General features: G+C 38.9%; 1 protein-coding gene across 2 annotated transcripts in view; it reads left to right on the forward strand.

The window, feature by feature from the left end:
• Positions 1-1,596: 1,596 nt before the first annotated feature.
• The window catches only part of LOC131139204 (ephrin type-A receptor 6-like), a 61,589-nt gene continuing 42,283 nt past the window's right edge, over positions 1,597-20,902 (forward strand). Inside the window, exons 1-2 of one of the 2 annotated variants that reach the window (XM_058088551.2) lie at positions 1,597-2,103; positions 14,027-14,091. In XM_058088551.2, the coding sequence (XP_057944534.2) occupies positions 2,022-2,103; positions 14,027-14,091 (147 nt within the window). In that variant the 5' untranslated portion in view covers positions 1,597-2,021. The remainder of the gene's footprint in view (positions 2,104-14,026; positions 14,092-20,902) is intronic. The other variant, XM_058088552.2, reaches the window with a different exon arrangement.

Consider the following 20,902-nt stretch of genomic DNA (forward strand, 5'->3'; position numbering starts at 1 on the left):
GCCACGCAGCTTGGCACGGGAGCCGGGTCTTGGAAACACCTGGGGCTGCGTGGCTTGGGCACTGGAGGAATCCGGGGCGCCTCGCCACTTGGCACGGGAGCCGTCAGGGAATGCACGACGGGCTGCGACTCGGCAACAGCGAGAGGGTTGAGCTGTGCCGTGGCGTGACATGGCGAGGCGGAAGAGGGCGGCCACACCTCTTGGCGACATGCCGTGCGTCGGCGACACCGGGTCGGAGGGTGTGCAGCGGGTACCGGGAACGCTGACGCCATGGGCACTAGGGTGCCGTCCGGCCCCCACACCATGGTCTTCAGTTCCTGCGGCGTGTACCTTGCACATTCCTGCTCCATCGCCTTGAAGAACTGCCGGGTCCATTCGTCGAGCTCCGCGAGATCGTCGTCAGGTTCGTCGAAGCCGGCAGGGCATGAGGGCGGGTGCACCTCGACTTGGCGTGGAGGGGAAGACAAGCTTATTATATACTAGTTATATACAATACAGTTATATACAATACAGTATGTAGATAATATGAAACGAGATGAGATATATAACCAGTCTACTGAGATCTTGCTAGTGAGTTAATATGAGGCATTATGGAAATACTTCACATAGAACTTAGTATATTGCATATAGAGCCCTTAATATTGCACATGGAGGTTGATCAGAGGTTGATCAGAATGGCGCATCAGAATGGCGCATCAGTATGGCGCCATTCTGATGCAGAGCATAGTATTCTCCCTTCGCATTGCAGTTTTCCAACATGATAATGGCACCAAATAGTCTTCCTGAGGAAGTTGTAGGTGAAGGTGGGGAAGTAGCCAAGTACGTCTCCACAAGACCTGAACCCCTGACCACTTCTGGGGCATCGCAAGTTGGAAGGTGGAGGGGCGAAGGTGTCAAACATCCAGTAAACGTTATGACATAGTTCTGTGTGTGTGTGTGTGTGTGTGTACATGTACTTTGTGCTGTAGCTTCATGGTGTGCTGATGCTGGTGATAGAATCATATGCATCACTAAACATGCAGAGCTGCATTTTTACTCCTGGATGACCACACCATGACTGTTTGCACACAAAAGCAGCACAACAACTTCCCGGAATTGAATAATGGATGATTCCTTTGTTTCATCAATCCGTGTTGGAAAGCATGATGACATTTACAATGCATGAATGTGCTGCAGGTGACTAATTCTACACTTGCAAAAGAGCAAGGACACGGTGTGTGTGTGTGCGTTTGTATGCTTGCACAATGTGTGTTATTGTGTATTTATTTGCATCCAATCTGTTTATCTGAGCCCCAGACACATTGCATTGCTGCTCCTGAAAGCACATCATCCAATGCAGTCATATAAGATGCACCATAGAATGCATGTGTCTGGCTTCATACTTCCACATTCACCCCCATTCTCCCAAAAATAGAAACACACACGTTGTGTCTAGACTCGTGTGTTTATGTAATACATTTAAGCAGAAATAAAGTAGAAATGAAGATAACGAACAAATCATGAATTTATGTGGTCTCCTGTTGTCTGTTGGAGAAAAGACAGAGAAAAAGAGAGAAAGAGAAAGAGAGCGAGCGAATGCGAAAGAGAGAGAGAGAGAGCTGAAAGTGAAGCGGGATGTCCGGATCTCTTTCCTTGTTGTGCCTCTTGCTTGTCTGTCCTTTCTTGGAATGAAGACATCGAAATCCAATCCATATTGACTTTATCCCGAAGCGTCCATCGCCAAAGTTCGCCGAGACTCCGCACGAGCCCGCCTTTTCTTTTATTTTGGAAGTTGCTCCAGCCGAAGTGTTTCTTCTTTGGTATACGCGCAATGGAAGCTCATCTCCATCGCCTCTCTGCTCACCTCCTGGAGCTACTGATGAAATCTTACCGATGAAAACAACTGATGTGGACCAGACAGTGACCTTGTCGGTGTGGATACTGCAGATTGTTTTCATGACAATCACGCAGCTTTTATTTTGGAGGGTCTATTGAGGGCTCTGTGATTTGGCGCCTCTTGAGCGCACCTGTCTGACTCAACCATGTTGTCCTCTGGGAAATACTACCTTCTCCTGGTCCTGCTCACCAAAAGTATCCTGTCTGACCCAGGAACCTCTAACCATGGTGAGGACATGTTTGATTGCTTTAAACAACAGTGGCTTTAAAGATGTTTACCATTAAATCATTAAATGAATATCAACAGTGAAAGCATACACACATGAACGCACCACGCATATTTTGTATATATATACGTATATATATATATATATATATATATATATATATATATGTGTGTGTGTGTGTGTGTGTGTGTTGCATCAAATCAATAATAAAAACTACATTTATAATGTATATATTGCAAATAAGCATATGGCATATGGCCCTTATGCCCTTAATAAGGGCATATTTACATTTTTTCAAAACATGAAATGTATTTAATTTTAAATCAATCAAATGTAAAAAAAATACATGCATGACCTAATTTTCCTCATTTCCAATATTCTGTTAATGAAAAAAAAACATGAAAACATATGCACATAAGTAATTCATGATCAATGTTATGTTGTATAATCCTACCAGAGATGCTCTATGTTTCTGCTGGTGTAGCAATAATTAAATTATATTAAAATAAGTGTCAATATTTCAGCAGTTATATGACAACATAGTAAAAAAATTAAAGGCACTCACTAAAATATTGGGAAATTTATACGATTTATGTAACATTTTCAAAGAAAAAGGTATAAAATGTGATCACAATGATAGCATGAGTCATTATTATATTGTTCTCATAAAAATACGGTTCCATAACCATTCTAAAAAACAAAAACAATCTGATTACAGTGGATAACTTTGAATCTATTCAATATTTGTAATAGTTGGTGTGCTAGAAGGTCCACACATGGAGGCTCAGAGCTAAATAATGCAAGATGACATTGTTCTCCACCTCTAAGTCTGAAGGCACAGAAATATTGTTCCATTGACTGGGAGCGCTGAGTTTTCGTGTAAACGGAAGCCTCTGGCAACTTGTCAGCTCTACCGTTGCGTTGGACCTACCTTTTTCCCACCTCTGTGCCTTTTTTTTTTTTGTTGTTGATATCAGACAAGTTGACTTCTGCAGTCCCAGAAGGATCTCCCACAAACTGACACTGCAGGACTAAAAAGAAACATCACAATCCCATCTCTGCTTGAGGAGGTGGACTTCAAATGTAACAGGATAATTGCACACTTTTTGAAATGTATTCCCAGTCAAATGAGCAGTATGAGTTGCATATACGTATATATATATATGAGGAAATATAGGATGTAATAATGATGGTATCTACTCTGGCTTGTGCTCATAAGTCTCATGGGTAAACGGTCTCCTTCATTTAAATCTCATCTTCAAATCTTCCACTTCACACATTGACAGAGGTCAGATTAATATTCCTTGCCCGATGTTTGATGTTTAGGATACACATTTTCAAAGAGGACAGACAGCTCCTGTCACTAGCCAAATGTCAGAGTCTCCTTCACTTTATCTTAGTGTGTGCATCACTTTATGTAAGTGCGCTGAGTTTTCCCCACAGGATGCGTGTCTGCCTGCCTGCCTGCCTGCTTGCCTGTGCTGGAGACAGGCTTGAAGGGGTGGGAAGACTTATGGGAAAAACTTGATAAAACTACAACGTGACGAGTTTGAAATGTACCCACCAAGAGGCAATACTGACTAGGTGCTAAGAGCGGGTCTTGAATATGAAGTAGGTGCAGTATATTTGGCTTAACAACTTTGAATAAAAGTTCAATGTAAAACTGAATATAAAACTAATGAGGTTGTGTAATGTACTTGACATGGCAAAATAACACAGCCTCACACATTATGACTTGACTCACAATGGATGGCAGTCTAGATCATCGTCCGGTTTTTCTTTTTCCACATAAAAATTCAGTTTTGGGGCATATTGGCTGAACTTTCAAGACCTACAGAATATTGAGTTTTAGGACTACATAAACATTGCAACAATGTAAATCAACTTTAGACTCTCTTCTTCAGATAAAAAGTTTATTTCTTTTTTGGGCTTTATAAATTGGTAGTAGAACATAAATGTTTCAGCGAAAACACCTGATTTTCACGCAAACAATCTGAGAAAATTAGCTTTTTCTGCTGAGAGGCAAATTCAAACAATATGCTGACTGACATCTAGTGACACCTCAAACATCTGAACAGTTGTTTACTTCTATGAAGCAACAAAAACACCACAAAAAATATTTTGATGACATAATAACTACATTTATGAACAGATTTAGAACATAACACAAAGTATAACACCAAAAAATTAACTATTTACAGATGTGTGCGCGTGTGTAAACTATACATGTTTTTGTGCATGTATTCATGTGTACTATTTGTAGACGAACAACAACAACAGCGTCACCAATGTCACCCCTATTCTTTGCGATCCACAGTCAGACAAACTCTGTGTCTGTATTTTTGTCTATTTAGTCACCAGTTCCGTCTGCGAGCACGCATTTCAGCAAATTCCATCTTCTTTATACCCGGGCTGTTGCTGCCGATCGGAGGAAAACAAAACTGTCCTCTACTGGGACAGAAAGACGTTGCCTACAAGTCTGAAATAGACATCTTTGGCAGTCAACATTACTTTTTGACCACCCTATTTTGACCTCTTTGCCAGGGGTAGTTCAGATTTTTTTGACATAAAATTGTATGACATCCCCATGAGCACTGTAGTCCCACCACTTGGTCTCCAAAGTCCAGTCCATTTTGGTCATACGTACATAGTAGTGCTAGGTAGTCGCTGGGGTTTCACAAGGAAGGAGTTTGGCTTCTCAAAACAATATGCGTTCAAAAGAGTAATACATTTGCATCACACAAATGCCTTCTTGAAAAAAATCAGGTCTCACAAATTGCTCGGCTTTATATTTTGTCCCCCGCCATATCCCTGCGCACTGCTGCCTCTCAATTTTTGTGTATGTGTTTGTTTTCCACACAAGAACTGGACTTAGGAGATCATGTCAAAAAATACAAACTATCCCTTTAACTCCACCAAGCGTATACCATTGGGTTTATTTTTTACACTGGTCATGGAACCGTAGTTTAATAAAATCTGATTAAACAATTTGTGTAGAACTTAATAAATGTACTACATGCAAATGTTTTTGAAAGTACTATTTTCAAATATAAAAGGTTAAATTGGTATTTGAACATGTCACTGCATATTGTAGCACAGTAATCATTTGTGTGGTCACCGACAATACTGATGCAACACAGTCTGTCAGCCGGAGCGCTGGCTTTTAATTTCCCTAAGTGGCTATTATTTTTTAAATGTTAATTGAAATAATTATGTTATAAAATTATCAACATAATATTTAAAATGTGTCTGTCATGCATATGTGCCAAACAGTTAAATCTATTGCTCCAGAAAATGAACAATATATATGTATTATTCTTATTTTGTTACAGTAAAAACAATATAACGCAGACTATCGCTTTAAGACGAGGTTGTCATACTGTCTGTCTCATAATCGGCTGAATTCAATAATGTTGTTGACCTTTAGCTGCCAAAAAAATAAATTCTCATTTGGCCGTGTTAAACTTAAAGAAACATAAGACGATTCTAGTGTTTCATATAAGACATTATCCAGGCAGGATACTACTTTATCCCCAAAAAGTATGAAAAACACTTTTTTTCTTTGAAAGAAAGACCTGGCCTCTTGATTCAGTTCGGCATATTTGCAAGTTGCAGCTGCAGTTGTTAAATTAAATCATATTATATTTGAGCCCAATCAGACTTTGGCCAGCAACAGCAAACATCTGGTCATGTAAACACCTGCTTAAAGCCACAGTAGGATGATGAATGCCTCTTTTGTATCCTACTGTAGGTTTTAGAAACACTACTTTACAGTATATAATATAATATAATATAATATAATATAATATAATATAATATAATATAATATAATATAATATAATATAATATAATATAATATAATATAATATAATATAATATAATATAATATAATATAATATAATGGAATGGAATGGAATGGAATGGAATGGAATGGAATGGAATGGAATGGAATGGAATGGAATGGAATAGAATAGAATAGAATAGAATAGAATAGAATAGAATTAGGGTTGATTAAAGTTTTTAAATCAGATTAATCATAGCGTTCAGATTAATTAATCATGATTAATCACCATGTCTAAACATGCCATTTTCACTGTATTTTTTTGAAAGAAAGATAAATGACATATATTTGTAAATATAACAGCATCGAATTTACTGAAAATGTACATCAAGTTAAGAGATGGCACACATGTCTGAAAATCTATTTACCTAACTCTGGTTTTTGTGGAATTGTTGAATATTTGTATCAGATTTTCACTGTGTTATTATGAGCTATTTGAGCTATTATTATGAGGAGTTGGAGCTCCTTAGTGCAGTGTGTGTGTATACAGTATGTATGTGTGTGTGTGTGTATGTGGGGTGCATCAATACATGTATTTATATCAACAGGGGTCACAGTTCAGTATTTCAGTATGCGTATGTGTACCGAAAAATATGTGGCACAGCGACAGCGGAGTAACCGGAGAAAACCCACACACACACTGGGAGAACGGGCAAACTCCACACAGAGATGCCCAAGCGGAGAATCGAGCCCCGGTGTTCCCGATCTCCTGACTGTGTGGCCAATGTGCTAACCACTCATCCACTGTGCAGCATAATACATATATAATATAGTATAATTACAGCCAAATAAGAAGAGACAACATGACTCTCCAGCGCAAATACACACACACAAAGCATACCTGAAAATGCTCACATTGTCTGTGGAAAAGTCACATATTTTCCCCTTCTTTACCATTGCCTTCCATTTGTATAGTTAAATTTTTTTCTATATTTGACATTTAGTTAAAAAAAAAATCCTCTACGGTACTGCAGGCTACAGTGGTGACGTTATCCACGCTTGAGCAACAGCAATTGGCAAGGACAATGTATTGCAGTGTATTGTGTGTTGGCAGTCTTTCTGAGGATTTCTCTTATTATCCTGTATTTTCTGGAAAATTTCCCTTGTTTTGAAATGCAAATGTTGAGGTATGATACAATGTGTGGACATATATTTTGGCTGACATACACAAACTAAATGAAAACTGCACGTTTGGGGGATTATTCCTCTTCATCCATTATATTTATGTGAGACATGAACACATGTCTTTCTCTTTTCCGTGCATTCTAAAGGTATAAAAACAGGTAAAAAAGAGGCAGCTCATCACTGCATGAAATGGGACCACCTTTGCCACCTGCAAAAACCATGATTAAAACACCTCCAAAAAACTCCAACAAGGTTTATATAGTATATGCTGTTCATTCATGATAACATGTTATACTGATTTTTATATGCATTTAAAGGCAATGAGAGGTGTTCATTTAATTTGTTAAGATTACACTCGGCTGTGTTAAACCCTCTCACGCCTTCTCTTCTCCCTTTTTGCCACTTGCCGGTGGGAGGGACGGAGGCGTGGGTGCGTGGCGCTGCACCGGACTGCGCTGCTCACAAATTGCAAAATGCGCTGGCCACACCCCATCAGCACGGTGCGCCGTGCCTGTGACTGGTCTAGGAAATTTGAGTCCCAAGTGTTCAATATTGGCTTGCCATAATTGCAAAATCAGTCTCTTCATTGCAAAACCAAAAAGGCTACTGTCGGCCAAACCGTGCCGAAACAACATAGCAAACTCACAGTTGAGCAAACTCAACTGTCCTCTCTGCATCCAGCCATGCACACAGTCAGGACTCATATGACAAAACATCACAAAACTCTTGAACTACACAATATATAAGTCCCATGTTGCTGAAAAACAATAATAACTACATAGTGCAGTGGTTTTATTATTGAGATAGAATGTGTTCTAGTATTTAGTGATTTATTATTTTATTTTATGTCCATCATGTCCTCTGTGTACTGTGTGAACGACTCATTCTAGGTATAATTTAGGTATAAGATCCGATTTACATCAAAACTCGACTTGCATCACAGTCTAAGAATCCCAGGTCACTTATGTTAGACAAGGCGTTCTTACATTTGCTGAGGTTTGGATATTCAAATTTGCTTTTTTGAACAAGATGGCGCATGTTCTCCCTGTGCGTTCGTGGGTTTTCCCCGGTATTCCGGTTTCCTCCCAGATTCCAAAAACATGCTAGGTTAATTGGCAACTCCAAATTGTCCATAGGTATGAATGTGAGTGTGAATGGTTGTTTGTCTATATGTGCCCTGTGATTGGCTGGCGACCAATCCAGGGTGGACCCCGCCTCTCGCTCGAAGACAGCTGGGATAGGCTCCAGCAATGCCCCCGACCCTCGCGAGGATAAGCGGTGAAGAAAATGAATGAATTAATTTTAGGAGGTTTATCCCAAGACCATGTAGACATCCCTACTTCCAAAGCTGAGGACAAATGCATAATAATAACATCCTGATTGTTCATATTTACAATTATTGGATGAAATATTTGTGACACTCTGTGTGTTTCAGACTGCTTATTGAACAAAGTAGTTAGGGATGTCCTTTAAACATGAGGCCTGTTCAGAAGAGATCAATTCCAGACTTCAATGATCATTTTCAGTGAGTGTTTCTCATAGTGTGTAATGGAAACAGACTGTTCCACACTATCTCTGTATTTAGGGAGCCCAAATCCTCCCACTGCTATTTTAATTGACTGATAGCTCTTAAAGAATGGGGTCATTGCAGTATAAAGGATGTAATTGATTGGAAGAGGTATATAAATTGGGAGAGCGTTACCATCTTAATTGCATTGATCTTCCATGCCTTGATCATGGGTGAGTAGAAGTTCGCCTAACTCTCTCCAAAAGTAAAAGAACAAACACATTTTGAATTTTTTTGCTGTTGTACTTCAGTGCTGGATTTCTTTTCCATGTGCATACAACATGTAAAATATTTTTGTTGTTTTCTGTTCCTGTTTTCTGCATCATTTTCTGAACTCAAACAGCCAAACAGCATCTCATAGCTTTTTTTTGGAAAGTCAATTGTAAGAATGTGGGTGTGGCTTACAAACTGTGTGTTGTGGTGATGGGTTCACATAATTCCGTCATTGTCAAATTTGCATGATTGGCCATGACAGATAAAAAACAAACAAACAAATAAACATGACAAAATCATAATCTTTATCATCATTGAGTATAATGTGCAATTGTCTTCAATGTGGCTGTACGAGTGAGGCCTCACAGCTCGGTGACCCGAGTTCGATTCCACCCTCTGCCATGCCTGTGTGGAGTTTGCATGTTCTCCGTGGGTTTTCTCCAGGTACTCCGGTTTCCTCCCACATTCCAAAAACATGCTAGGTTAATTGGCGACTCCAAATTGTCCATAGGTATGAATGTGAGTGTGAATGGTTGTTTGTCTATATGTGCCCTGTGATTGGCTGGAGACCAGTCAAGAGGGTGTACCCCGCCTCTCGCTCAAAGACAACTGGGATAGGCTCCAGCATGCCCGCGACCCTTGTGAGGATACGTGGTCCAGAAAATTGATGGATATTTGTAATATTTTTATTCTCTGACTAGTAGTTAAATAAGAAGCAATAATAAGTAATAAGGAAAGTGGCTATTAGAAACACCTCTCAGTATGATGAGGTGATCTACATCACTGCACACCACAAACTCTCACACTACTCAGTACCCAATGTAGTACGGTACTGTATAGCTTCAATGTATGAATTAGAATATAAAAGGAAAGTAGAGAAAGTGATAAAGTTACTGATACTTTTTCTCTCCAAAAATCCTCAACCAATATTTGTGACATAAAATATATATATGTATTGTTTTATTTTAAAAAAATAATTTTATTATTGGGGGGCACGGCGGTCTAGTGGTTAGCGTGCAGACCTCACAGCTAGGGGACCAGGGTTCAATTCCCACGCTCGGCCATTTCTGTGTGGAGTTTGCATGTTCTCCCCATGCACGCGTGGGTTTTCTCCGGGTACTCCGGTTTCCTCCCACATTCCAAAAACATGCTAGGTTAATTGGTGACTCCAAATTGTCCATAGGTATGAATGTGAGTGTGAATGGTTGTTTGTCTATATGTGCCCTATGATTGGCTGGCGACCAGTCCAGCGTGTATCCCGCCTCTTGCCCGAAGACAGCTGGGATAGGCTCCAGCACCCCCGCGACCCTTGTGAGGAAAAAGCGGTAGAAAATGAATGAATTTTATTATTATTATTATTAAGTTCAAGTGCAAGAAATGTGAGGCTGCCAAACATGGCACAAAATATTACATTTTTGGTCCTTTTGAGCCAAGACCACTCACTCTGTCATCATAAGTAAGCCCTTATTTACAAGCTAATGAACGGCGGATGGGATGGTATTTCGGTAAACACTGACTTACTGCTTACTTCATTTAGCCTCAAGCCAGGTTTATTAGCCGGACAACCATTGTGTTAGTCGACACTGGACAACAGTTGTAACGGCGGAGTGGCAGGTAATCTGAAGATGTGAGTCTCCGCTCTATGATGTCCGCAACTAAAGTGGGACTTGCTTTATTGATAGAGACTGGAATTAACTGTTTGTGTAGAGACAAAGGAAATTGCACATTCATCATATCAAATTGGCTCACAGGACTCAGTGAAAGAGTGGGTCTCTTCAAACCTGAGCCGTGACTGGAGTGCAGAAGGCTTGGGAGCACTCTTGTATGTACTCATGCATTAAGAAAAATAAGTTGTTAACACAACAGTACGGGGGAGCACAGAACAGAGGCCCCTAGCCCCTTTTTGGAATTTTTGTCATTGGCAAAAGTGATTTTTTTTTTTTAGGTCAAACCCCAAGTCCAGTGGATATAATCTTCTGACTAGACAGCTGATTACTTCAATGTGTTGCCAGCTCTCAAAAAGAACAACCATACTCTGTGACTCCTCAATAGTAGAAAGTATCAAATATTGAAAACAGCACTTTTGTATGTAGTATCAACTATTATAACCATTGTCAATGTCAAAGTGTGGAATAATCTCAAATGTTTGACTTCAGCACCTCGGGTCAAATATCTTGACTGTTACTGTGGCGACGAGGAATAATCTCTGAAAGTTTGGAGATGGTTCAGAGTTACAACTCTCAGAGGTTTGCCGCTTCTGCTCGGTATATAGCTGTATTATAAATATCTACGGTCTGAGTGCAGTCAGTGCGTTCAGACCGTTTCTGTTTGTCAGCATGTCGCCAATAATGAAGGGTTATTCAAGAATGAAACGATTTCATGAAGCATTGCTTCAGTTCACATGCATCATCATGGAATGAGTCAGTTTGAAAGATGAGTTTTCAAAGTTTTGAATGGCTGCCACAGGGGTGCTTGAACATTGAATAACGACACCAATCAACTCAGTGGACCATGATTTTCCGATACGTGTTTTGGACACTTGTAAGGCACTTTTAAGACATGAAATACAACTTGATTGTCAGTAGAACACAATTTACTATTCCACTTCCTCAATATTGCACCACGTAATGTGTTGATTCTTTTTAAATAACCTTGTACAATGTTGCAGAAACATTTATTATACGCCATGACTTTTCAGCTCATGTGGTGTCTTTAATTCAATTAATACAGTAAACCTCGGATATATCGGATTCAATTGTTCCCACTGGTTTTGTCCGATATAAGCGAAATCCGTTATATGCGTATACCGGAAAATGTCCGCCACATTCATTACACGCAATGCCATGGGGGAACTTTCTTTGATCCATGTTCACAGCCAAAGCTGAAGATTATAACATCATTGTATGAATTACAGACATGTACATGAGCATGTACAACGAAATAAAAAAAAAACAATTCTCAAATCTGTAGAAATGCCTTCTTGTTGATATTAGGGAGGTTTAGAAACCAAACGATAAACGTAAACGCAAACGATAATGACGTCACATGCTATTGACAAGTCGGCAAGTTTCCATACATTTCAATAGCATGTGACGTCATTATCGTTTGCACTTACGTTTATCGTTTGGTTTCTAAACCTCGCTAATAGCAACAAGAAGGCATTTCTACAGATTTGAGTTTTTTTTTTATTTCGTTGTACATGCTCATGTACATGTCTGTAATTCATACAAAGATGTTATAATCTTCAGCTTTGGCTGTGAACATGGATCAAAGATGGATCAAAGGCCACGATGTGGCCATCCGATATATGCGAGGGAGATTGGAACGGGACTGGAAATTTTGTCCGAAATAGGCGAAATCCGTTATAAAAAATCCAATATATGCAATGAATTTTTATTGGAAATGCATTACAGAAAAATTGTTTCTTTTTTATCTGTCCGTTGTGAGCGAATTTCCGATATATCCGAGTCCGATATATCCGAGGTTTACTGTAACAACATAAATATGAATACATGGGTCGAACATGCATTTCCAAATCCATCCATCCATTTTCTATACCTCTTATTCTCATGGGGCTTGCGGGCATGCTGGAGCCTATCCCAGCTGTCTTTGGGCGAGAGGTGGGGCACATATAGACAAACAACTATTCACACTCACATTCATACCTATGGACAATTTGGAGTCGCCAATTAACCTAGCATGTTTTTGGAATGCACCAGGAAAACATGCAAACTCTACTCAGACATGCCCGAGGGGGGGAATCAAACCTAGGTCTCCGAGCTGTGTGGCATGTGCGCTAACCACACACCGTGCAGCCGCATTTCAAAGTAAATTGGAAAATATTTTTTTAACCAAAATGAATTAATCTCTTCTTTTTTGGTATACCCTTAATGAGAAACATGAATTAATAAAATAAGAAATCCACATAGGAGCCATGAACATCACTACAGGTCACTGCACATGGATGCGTTCAGGTCAGAATAAATGAGCGTCTCTGTGCCTCCGCATGCCATCACATGTGGCTTGCCATGATAAAGATGCATGAATTACAATATAGATTTTAAGGTAATTAATTACGTTTATTACCACCATTAACAAGTTCTTTTTTTTTGACAGCCCTAATAATAATAGTCAACACCGTGACGTTGAACGTCATTTGGATTCCAAGTGGTGGACTTCCAGGTAATTGCAACACAAGCCTAATTTGCAAAGACCATTTGTAGCAATGACCTGAGAGGGACTGAAAGTTTCTAATTTGCAGTAAGTTGCTTTAAATGATGATTATCACTTAAAATGCTTAAATGCGCAACCCACAATCATCTCAAACTGCTTCGGAAGGTTAGATTGTAAAATGTTTTCCACGCTACAGTTTGGTTGAGTACCAACACAGAAATGGACTGAGATGGCTTGAAAACGATCACGCTGAATTTAATGTACGTTTGTAAAAGTTGCATACGCAGGCCAGAGTGGCTCTATACATTTCATACTGACATGAACAGATTTATTTTTAGCAGAGCTGATTCTGCTGGGTCTCGCTCAGACATAAAGTGATGCTTTCTGCAGCTTTCTATCTTCCACACAGACAGCAGGCAAAAAATCCATGATGCCTTTTTCAGGCGCATTACTTTGCTTTGATTGAATTATATGGGGAATGCCATGTTGAAAAAACTGTCATTTTTAAATTCATAGTTTATTCATATTTATTCATAGTCCATAGTTACAGTAAATAACCATGGTGGGGAGATTCAGACTAACATTTTTAGGTCTTTGACTTTTCTGTTCATGAAGCCAGTCCTCTATAATAAGACAGTGTGTTGTACCCCTTAATCCATCAATATTTTGGAAAAATCTCCCTGACCTCTTTATGGGCGCGTCAACTTCCTCTGTCGATGGAGGTCAGGTGTCTGTTAAAGCTGCATTGTCCTGGACCTTCTAAAGAGCTGTTATTTCACACTTGGTTGAATCTGTTAAGTGCGTTACCGTTCTCTATGCTCACTGGCAGCTTGATAAGTATTGTCTGTTCTTTCCCCCGCTTTGGCGTTTCCATTTCTTTTCTTTTTAACTTCCGAGTCCAACCTCTTCGCTTTTTGCCACTCTCCAGCTATTCTTGTGCTTGTATCGCTATGCTCTGACTCTTCTAACCTTCCCTTCCATTTTACATGACTTTGCTTTTTTCAGTGATTCTTTTGGACACCACAGCAGTGCTGGGAGAACTGGACTGGAAGACCTATCCTGTCAATGGGGTGAGTGACATTCGAATTTAAGGCTGTAAATCTATGTTAAAGGCCTCTAGAGACTGTAGAAGTTTAGCAGATCTATAAAATGCACATGACTAACAGTATTTGATGGCATGTTATAATTTGGACAACTTTGTGATAAGATAAGATAAGATATGCCTTTATTCGTCCCTCAGTGGGGAAATTTGCATTGCACAGCAGCAAGAGTACAGAATCAGTTAAGCAGTACAAAATACACAATATAGAAAAATAAACAATATAAACAACCCAAGTATTAACAAAATCAACCGTTTTCCCAGAGTTATATACAATACAGTGTGTAGATAATATGAAACGAGATGAGATATATGACCAGTCTATACACTGAGATCTTGCTAGTGAGTTAATATGAGGCATTATGGAAATACTTCACATAGAACTTAGTATATTGCATTTAGAGCAATGACACTCAAATTATTCAGATATGTTATCATTTTTGGCACGGCGGACTAGTGGTTAGTGGACAGACCTCACAGCTAGGAGACCAGGGTTCAATTCTACCCTCGGCCATCTCTGTGTGGAGTTTGCATGTTCTCCCCGTGCATGCGTGGGTTTTCTCCGGGTACTCCGGTTTCCTCCCACATTCCAAAAACATGCTACGTTAATTGGCGACTCCAAATTGTCCATAGGTACGTATGAAGTATGAGTGTGAATGGTTGTTTGTCTATATGTGCCCTGTGATTGGCTGGCGAACAGTCCAGGGTGTACCCCGCCTCACGCTCGAAGACCGCTGGGATAGGCTTCACGAGGCGACCCTCGTGAAGAAATGAATGTTATCATTTTCAAAAAAGCATTGCATTGCTCATCGATACTAAAATTATGAGCCGGTGTTTTCAGATTTTCCCAGTCTGGAAGCCATATTCAAAAAATACCCGAATATAATTGAAAAATGGCTTCTAGAATGAAATTATGTAAAAACACTGGCTCTTATTTTCCGCATAGACAGCCAAACGGACCTGTCAACCACCCTTCCCCCCTTCCCCCATCGCTGTCACGTGACCTGAAGTGAGCTTTGATAACAAACCAACAAACTATCTGAATATTTTGACTGCCAGTCCACATTTTCGTGACAGTTTATTGGTTTGTAATCCAAAATGACTCACAGAAGTAATTCTTGTAAGTCTCGAGGAGCCACGGAAAGGAGAAGACTACACAAAGGCTATATGAAGGTGTGCTTTGTGTAGGACATTGTTTTCACCCAGTGATCCATTCATTCATTCAATTTCTAGCGCTTATCCTCACGAGGGTCGCGGGGGTACTGGGGCCTATCCCAGCTGTCATCGGGCAAAAGTCCAGGTACACCCTGGCGTACACACGGGACTGGTCGCCAGCCAATCACAGGGCACATTTAGACAAACAACCATTCACACTCACATTCATACCTATTTGGAGTCACCAATTGACCTAGCATGTTTTTGGAATGTGGGAGGAAGCTGGAGCACCCGGAGAACAGCAAAGTCCACGCAGATGGCCGTGTGTGGAATCAAACTCGGGTCTCCTAGCTGTGTGGCTGTGCAACCCACCAAGGATCCATTCCCATCTGAAATATGAGGAGAAAGAAAAAGGGGAAAATACAGCCAAATACATCCCTCTGTGCACGGGAGAACGGTAAATGGTGCATTCACTGACCGTCAAACAAAGTAGGACAAATCACAGCTGGCATTAAACATTCAAAAACTCTGGGATTTTTAATTAATAGTTACAGTTAACAGTGCAACTATTGGCGGGAGAAAGCAGCAATTTTTACACATTGTGTCTAATTTAGGACACAAAATATAACAACATAACATTTTGCGTTCTTGGCTGCAACAAATACTGCCGCGACGCCAAATATTAAGCAACAAAATACAGAAGCATTTCTCAGGCCAAATAGTGTACCCACTGTGGAAAAAACAACCCAAGAACTCCCTTGAAAACAACTCAGGAGGTTTCGCTGTTGGGGAACGTTGGCTGTAATTGGCTGAACAATAACACAACACGTCACCACTCAAATTCACATCAAATCAATAATTCATCACAACTGTAGAGATTTAATGTTATTTTCATAATGTTTTTCTCTCTGTAGCCCATAGGGAGATGATGACAAATTGGGCTGTTGTAATCTAAATCTCACCGCTCTTTGCCAGGTTGTCTTCCTCTGCTGTTGTTATTGATATGTGTGTGTGTGTGTGTGTCAAATTCATATCTCATAGTTAGGTTTTTGATGAATAATCTGTCAAAGTTCACATTTTATGCCTTTCTTGTCATAATGCCGCTCACATTATTATAACACAAAGTGCAGTGCATTAGAGGCTGAACCACCATCACAGTAAGGATAATAAGGCATGTTTTATTAATAAATTAGCTGCCACCGCAATTTGTATAATTAGTTTGAACACTTTGATACTTGTTCGCTGTCAGTAATAAAATGGATTACAAATTACGGACAATGTCCTTTTAATGCTCATGGTGGTAAAGCTAGTTTCAGTGCTTTATCATTGACATTATCTACTTCATATCTGCAAAATGAGCTCACATGTCAATTATGTCTTGAATTCAGACCCACTGGGAGTTTTTGTAAAAAAAAAAAAAAAAGTTAACACAACTTGTAGAATATTTTCAGTATTTGAATGTTTGCACAATATTGCACAAACTGCTTCTTTTCAAGAATTTTTCAGTACAAAGTCAGAGGAGCTCATAAAAGAAGGCGTGAATGTCAAAACACATTTAAGATGAGTGTAGCACATTGGTCAAAGGTGTAATTCCTGCAAAAATCCTGCTTATGGAAAGAATATGAACAAATTTATATGAAGAGGTTAAAAATTACAATTGGTCCATTGCAGGCATAAAACCAATGAGCCTGATAGTCTGCTATTGATGCAAAACCACTGGCATACTATGGCAATAATTGGTCCACCGTACTTTTGACGGTACTTTTTCATCTCCATGATCCACACGCTTCTTCCATTAGTGCTGCAGTGCTTGGATTGCTGTGGTATATACTGCAAACTCTCATCCTTATTATGAAAAAGTGAGGCAAAGAAACGTTCAAGAAACCTAGGTGAATCTATTTCCTAAAGTGCCAGGTTTGCCTGCAACCATGACAAGCCTGCTATTGATCAGAACCTCGACACGCCAAGTTTGCTGTGCAAAATGTTCTATACTCATTCACAGGAGATGCCTGAAGTATTGGCTATCTGATGAACACCTAAACGTCTGTCATCCATCCACATGTGGTGAAGATGGTTAATGTTCTTTTGGATGGCAAGATGTTTAAACCTTGGGTCATTTTCAAGGTTCTCTCTAACCCTCTTGAATTCAGCTCCCTTTTGCACAGTTGATATAAAGCTGGAGCCTCAACCCCTGATGTACATAGCAACCATCACAGCATGAATGTCCTTGTGGGCTGACCCCTTTTTCTGCAGATATTTGATAACACCACAGTGCCTAATTTTAACCATTTTCACAAAATGTCTCTAATACTACTTTTCAAAGTCCTGAATTATTTATCCAATGTGGGTTTATCTAAGTAAACCATGCAGTTACAATAAGCAAAGGCTTGAATTCAATGCATACCAAGTGTCAAGGATGTGGCCTGTCTTCTTTTAGTCGGCTACAAAGTCTTCACCTCTAACCCTTGTAGTTACTATTCATTTTGTTATTGTTAATTTGTTTTATGGTAATGGTAATGGTTTTATTTCATTTGAACATGCATCAGATTACAATTGAATGCATCCCATAATCAGTTCACAGTTCCACATGTCCAAAAGGAATAGGAAGAAGCAAAGCTTATTAAATCCTACCACTCCATCTGGTACTTTTACAATCAGTAACTGTTACATTTGTTCACTTCCTGCTTTCAGTTAAAGGTTTTTTTTTTTTTTTTTTAAATTTTGTAATTTTTTGTCCCGTACCGAAGTACGAGGTGATATGAGCATCCAATGACATAATGGGTACCATAGTAAGTGTCAATATAGTGATATATATAGCACATCATGACTGGTTCAAGACCCTTCATCCTTGTATTTAGCAAACATCAACTGCTTGTATTGTTTCTTGAATTGGCTCATCGTTGTGCATTGTTTGAGGTCCTTACTCAATCCATTCCATAGTTTGATTCCACATAGTGAAATGCTATGGCTTTTTAACGTAGTCCTAGCATAGAAGTGTTTCAAATGTACTTCTTCCCTGAGATCATATTTCTCCTCTCTTGTAGAGAAGTATTGGATGACATTTTTAGGTAATTGGTTATTTTTAGCCTTATGCATTATTTTATCTGTTTGAAGATTAACTATATCAGCAAGTTTAAGTATGTTTGATTTTAGAAATAAGGAGTTTGTATGTTCTCTGTAGGCGGCATTATGAATTATCCTTACTGACCTTTTTTGCAGTACATTTAGCGAGTGAAGATTGCTTTTATAGTTATTAGCCCATATTTCCACACAATAAGTAAGATATGGTAGAACCAGAGAGCAGTAAAGAGTGTGGAGTGATTTCTGATTGAGAACAAATTTTGCTTTGTTCAAAACTGAAATATTTCTGGCCACTTTATGTTGTATATTTGTAATATGAGGTTTCCAGCTCATATTTTCATCTATTGTGATCCCCAGAAATTTATTTTTGTTCACCCTTTCAATGTCCACACCATCTATTTGTATTTGCTGGTGCGTGTCCTTTCTGCTGTTACCAAACAGCATGATTTTAGTTTTAACTTCTGCTTGAAGTTGACATAGTCATGTCTTGTAAGTAACTTTATTTTGCTGAAATAATACACCATTACTGGATTAAAACACCTAGTTTAAGATTAATATTTTTTCAACCAAAATATACAAGAACACTTGCACCGGCTAGCATATTCTTCCAATTCTAACAGCTCTTGGAAATTCAAATGCATCAAAAACAAAGCAAAGAAAATGAACCGGAAATTAGCTAAACCCCCATGTGATGTGGTATGACCTACTCGTGTGTGTGTTATTGTGGTTATGAATGTGACACCAATATTTTCAATAATGATAGGGTAACAAATAATGATATGCGGATCAATACTACTGCACTCGGTAACTGTATGTCAAGTTAATAACTCGTGGTTGTGTCAGTCAATACTGAGCATTATTATTTTTGTAGAAGTGTCATTATATTGTACATGGACACGTGTGCCTAATATTGTGTCTGTGGAGTGTACAGTCATGCATTACTTAGACAAAACAAGGTTTATAAAAGTGGATTCATAACCCTTTGCGTTTTATTGCTTATTGCACATATTTGTAATCACTTTTTACATTTACATTTAGTTTTAGAGTATGTGCTTTAATGTGGTGTGTGTTACAGTTAATAAGCTGCGTGATTAGTCTGTGCATATCTGATGCAGCTCATCTTTCAAACTAGCTGCCTGAATTGTTTTTTTTTTCTTTCTTTTTGAACTATGCCACATCCCAAGGGTGCATGTTAGAACACTGAAGAACATAGAGTAAGAAATCATCATTTTCAGCTATTTGTAGGCATAATGGAACTGAAATGACTTCATGCTGGTGTTATGGAAAGAATGTAGTCAGCTTGTATCAAAAGCACACGTCTTTTTCCTAAAAAAAGAAGTAGGCCACCAATATATCTACTTTAAAAACAAGCAAGTTTAGCCTTAATGTACATACAGTTTTCCAATGGCTTAACCATTTCCACTGTATATACATTAGGAAAATCTCATAAATGATGTTGGCATGGGTTAAGTACTGTATAATCAGAACTGGTATTTCTCTGGTCACTTTGTTTTGGTGTCACTTGGTGGGAAGACAACACAAATGTCACCAATGTATTACTGCCTAATGAATCATGTAAATGTAAAAAAATATATAAAGGTGGCTTTTTAAACTGACAATGCACTGAGCCATGCAGCGACAACTGCCACTCACAGTCTGAATGCTCTCATCAGACACGTCCTTCATGAACTGACAGATGAGACCCTCAAGCTGGAGAAAGCTTGCATGGTGAGAGAGGTAACTTAACTGTTGAGACAAGCAGCTGATGTTTGTCAACCCCTGCGGTGTTCTACATTCAGTGGCATTGTTGTGAGCTTGATGTGTCAATTACCGACATTAAAATGCCATTTAATTCACTACTCACAACTTCAAAGCGAGCCATATTGAATCATAGTGAGGCGGCAGGCTTTAATCTTAATCATATATGCATTAAAATGAAGAACTATAGCTGTTGTATTGTCAACACTCTTTTTTTTTGATATTCATTTTTACTGTATGTGTGTTTCTTCACTGGCTTTCCTCTATATTATCATTATTAAAAAAAAAAAAAAAAACTTAAACTGTATTATGGAAAGCAGGAAGTGAACAAATGTAACAGTTACTGATTGTAAAAGTACCAGATGGAGGGGTAGGATTTAATAATCTTTGCTTCTTCCTACCCCTTTTGGACATGTGGAACTGTGAACTGATTATGTGATGCACTCAATTGTAATCTGATGCATGTTCAAATGAAATTAAACCATTACCATTACCATAAAATCAAGAGAATGTATGGTTTGCATGTAAGTTAGGACCATTTTATACAGGGTGCAAGGTTTAGTTGATCGAGCCTCTTTGCAAGTCATTCTGGACTAACCTAATGCACATGATTAATCTGGATTATTTTTGCATCGTCTTTTAACATTGTAACCTTCACATTCAAGGTATCACTTTTACAAGAGGTAAATGTAGAATTATAACTTATATGAACATATTCATTGTATTCATATCCTGTACCTTTTGGACAGCAACCTCTTTGAACAATTCCAGTCTGCCTTGGTAGAATG

This window comes from Doryrhamphus excisus, linkage group LG13 (genome assembly GCF_037039965.1).
Source record: "Doryrhamphus excisus strain RoL-2023G ecotype Guam linkage group LG13, RoL_Dexc_Guam_v1.1, whole genome shotgun sequence".
Taxonomy (NCBI): Eukaryota; Metazoa; Chordata; class Actinopteri; order Syngnathiformes; family Syngnathidae; genus Doryrhamphus; species Doryrhamphus excisus.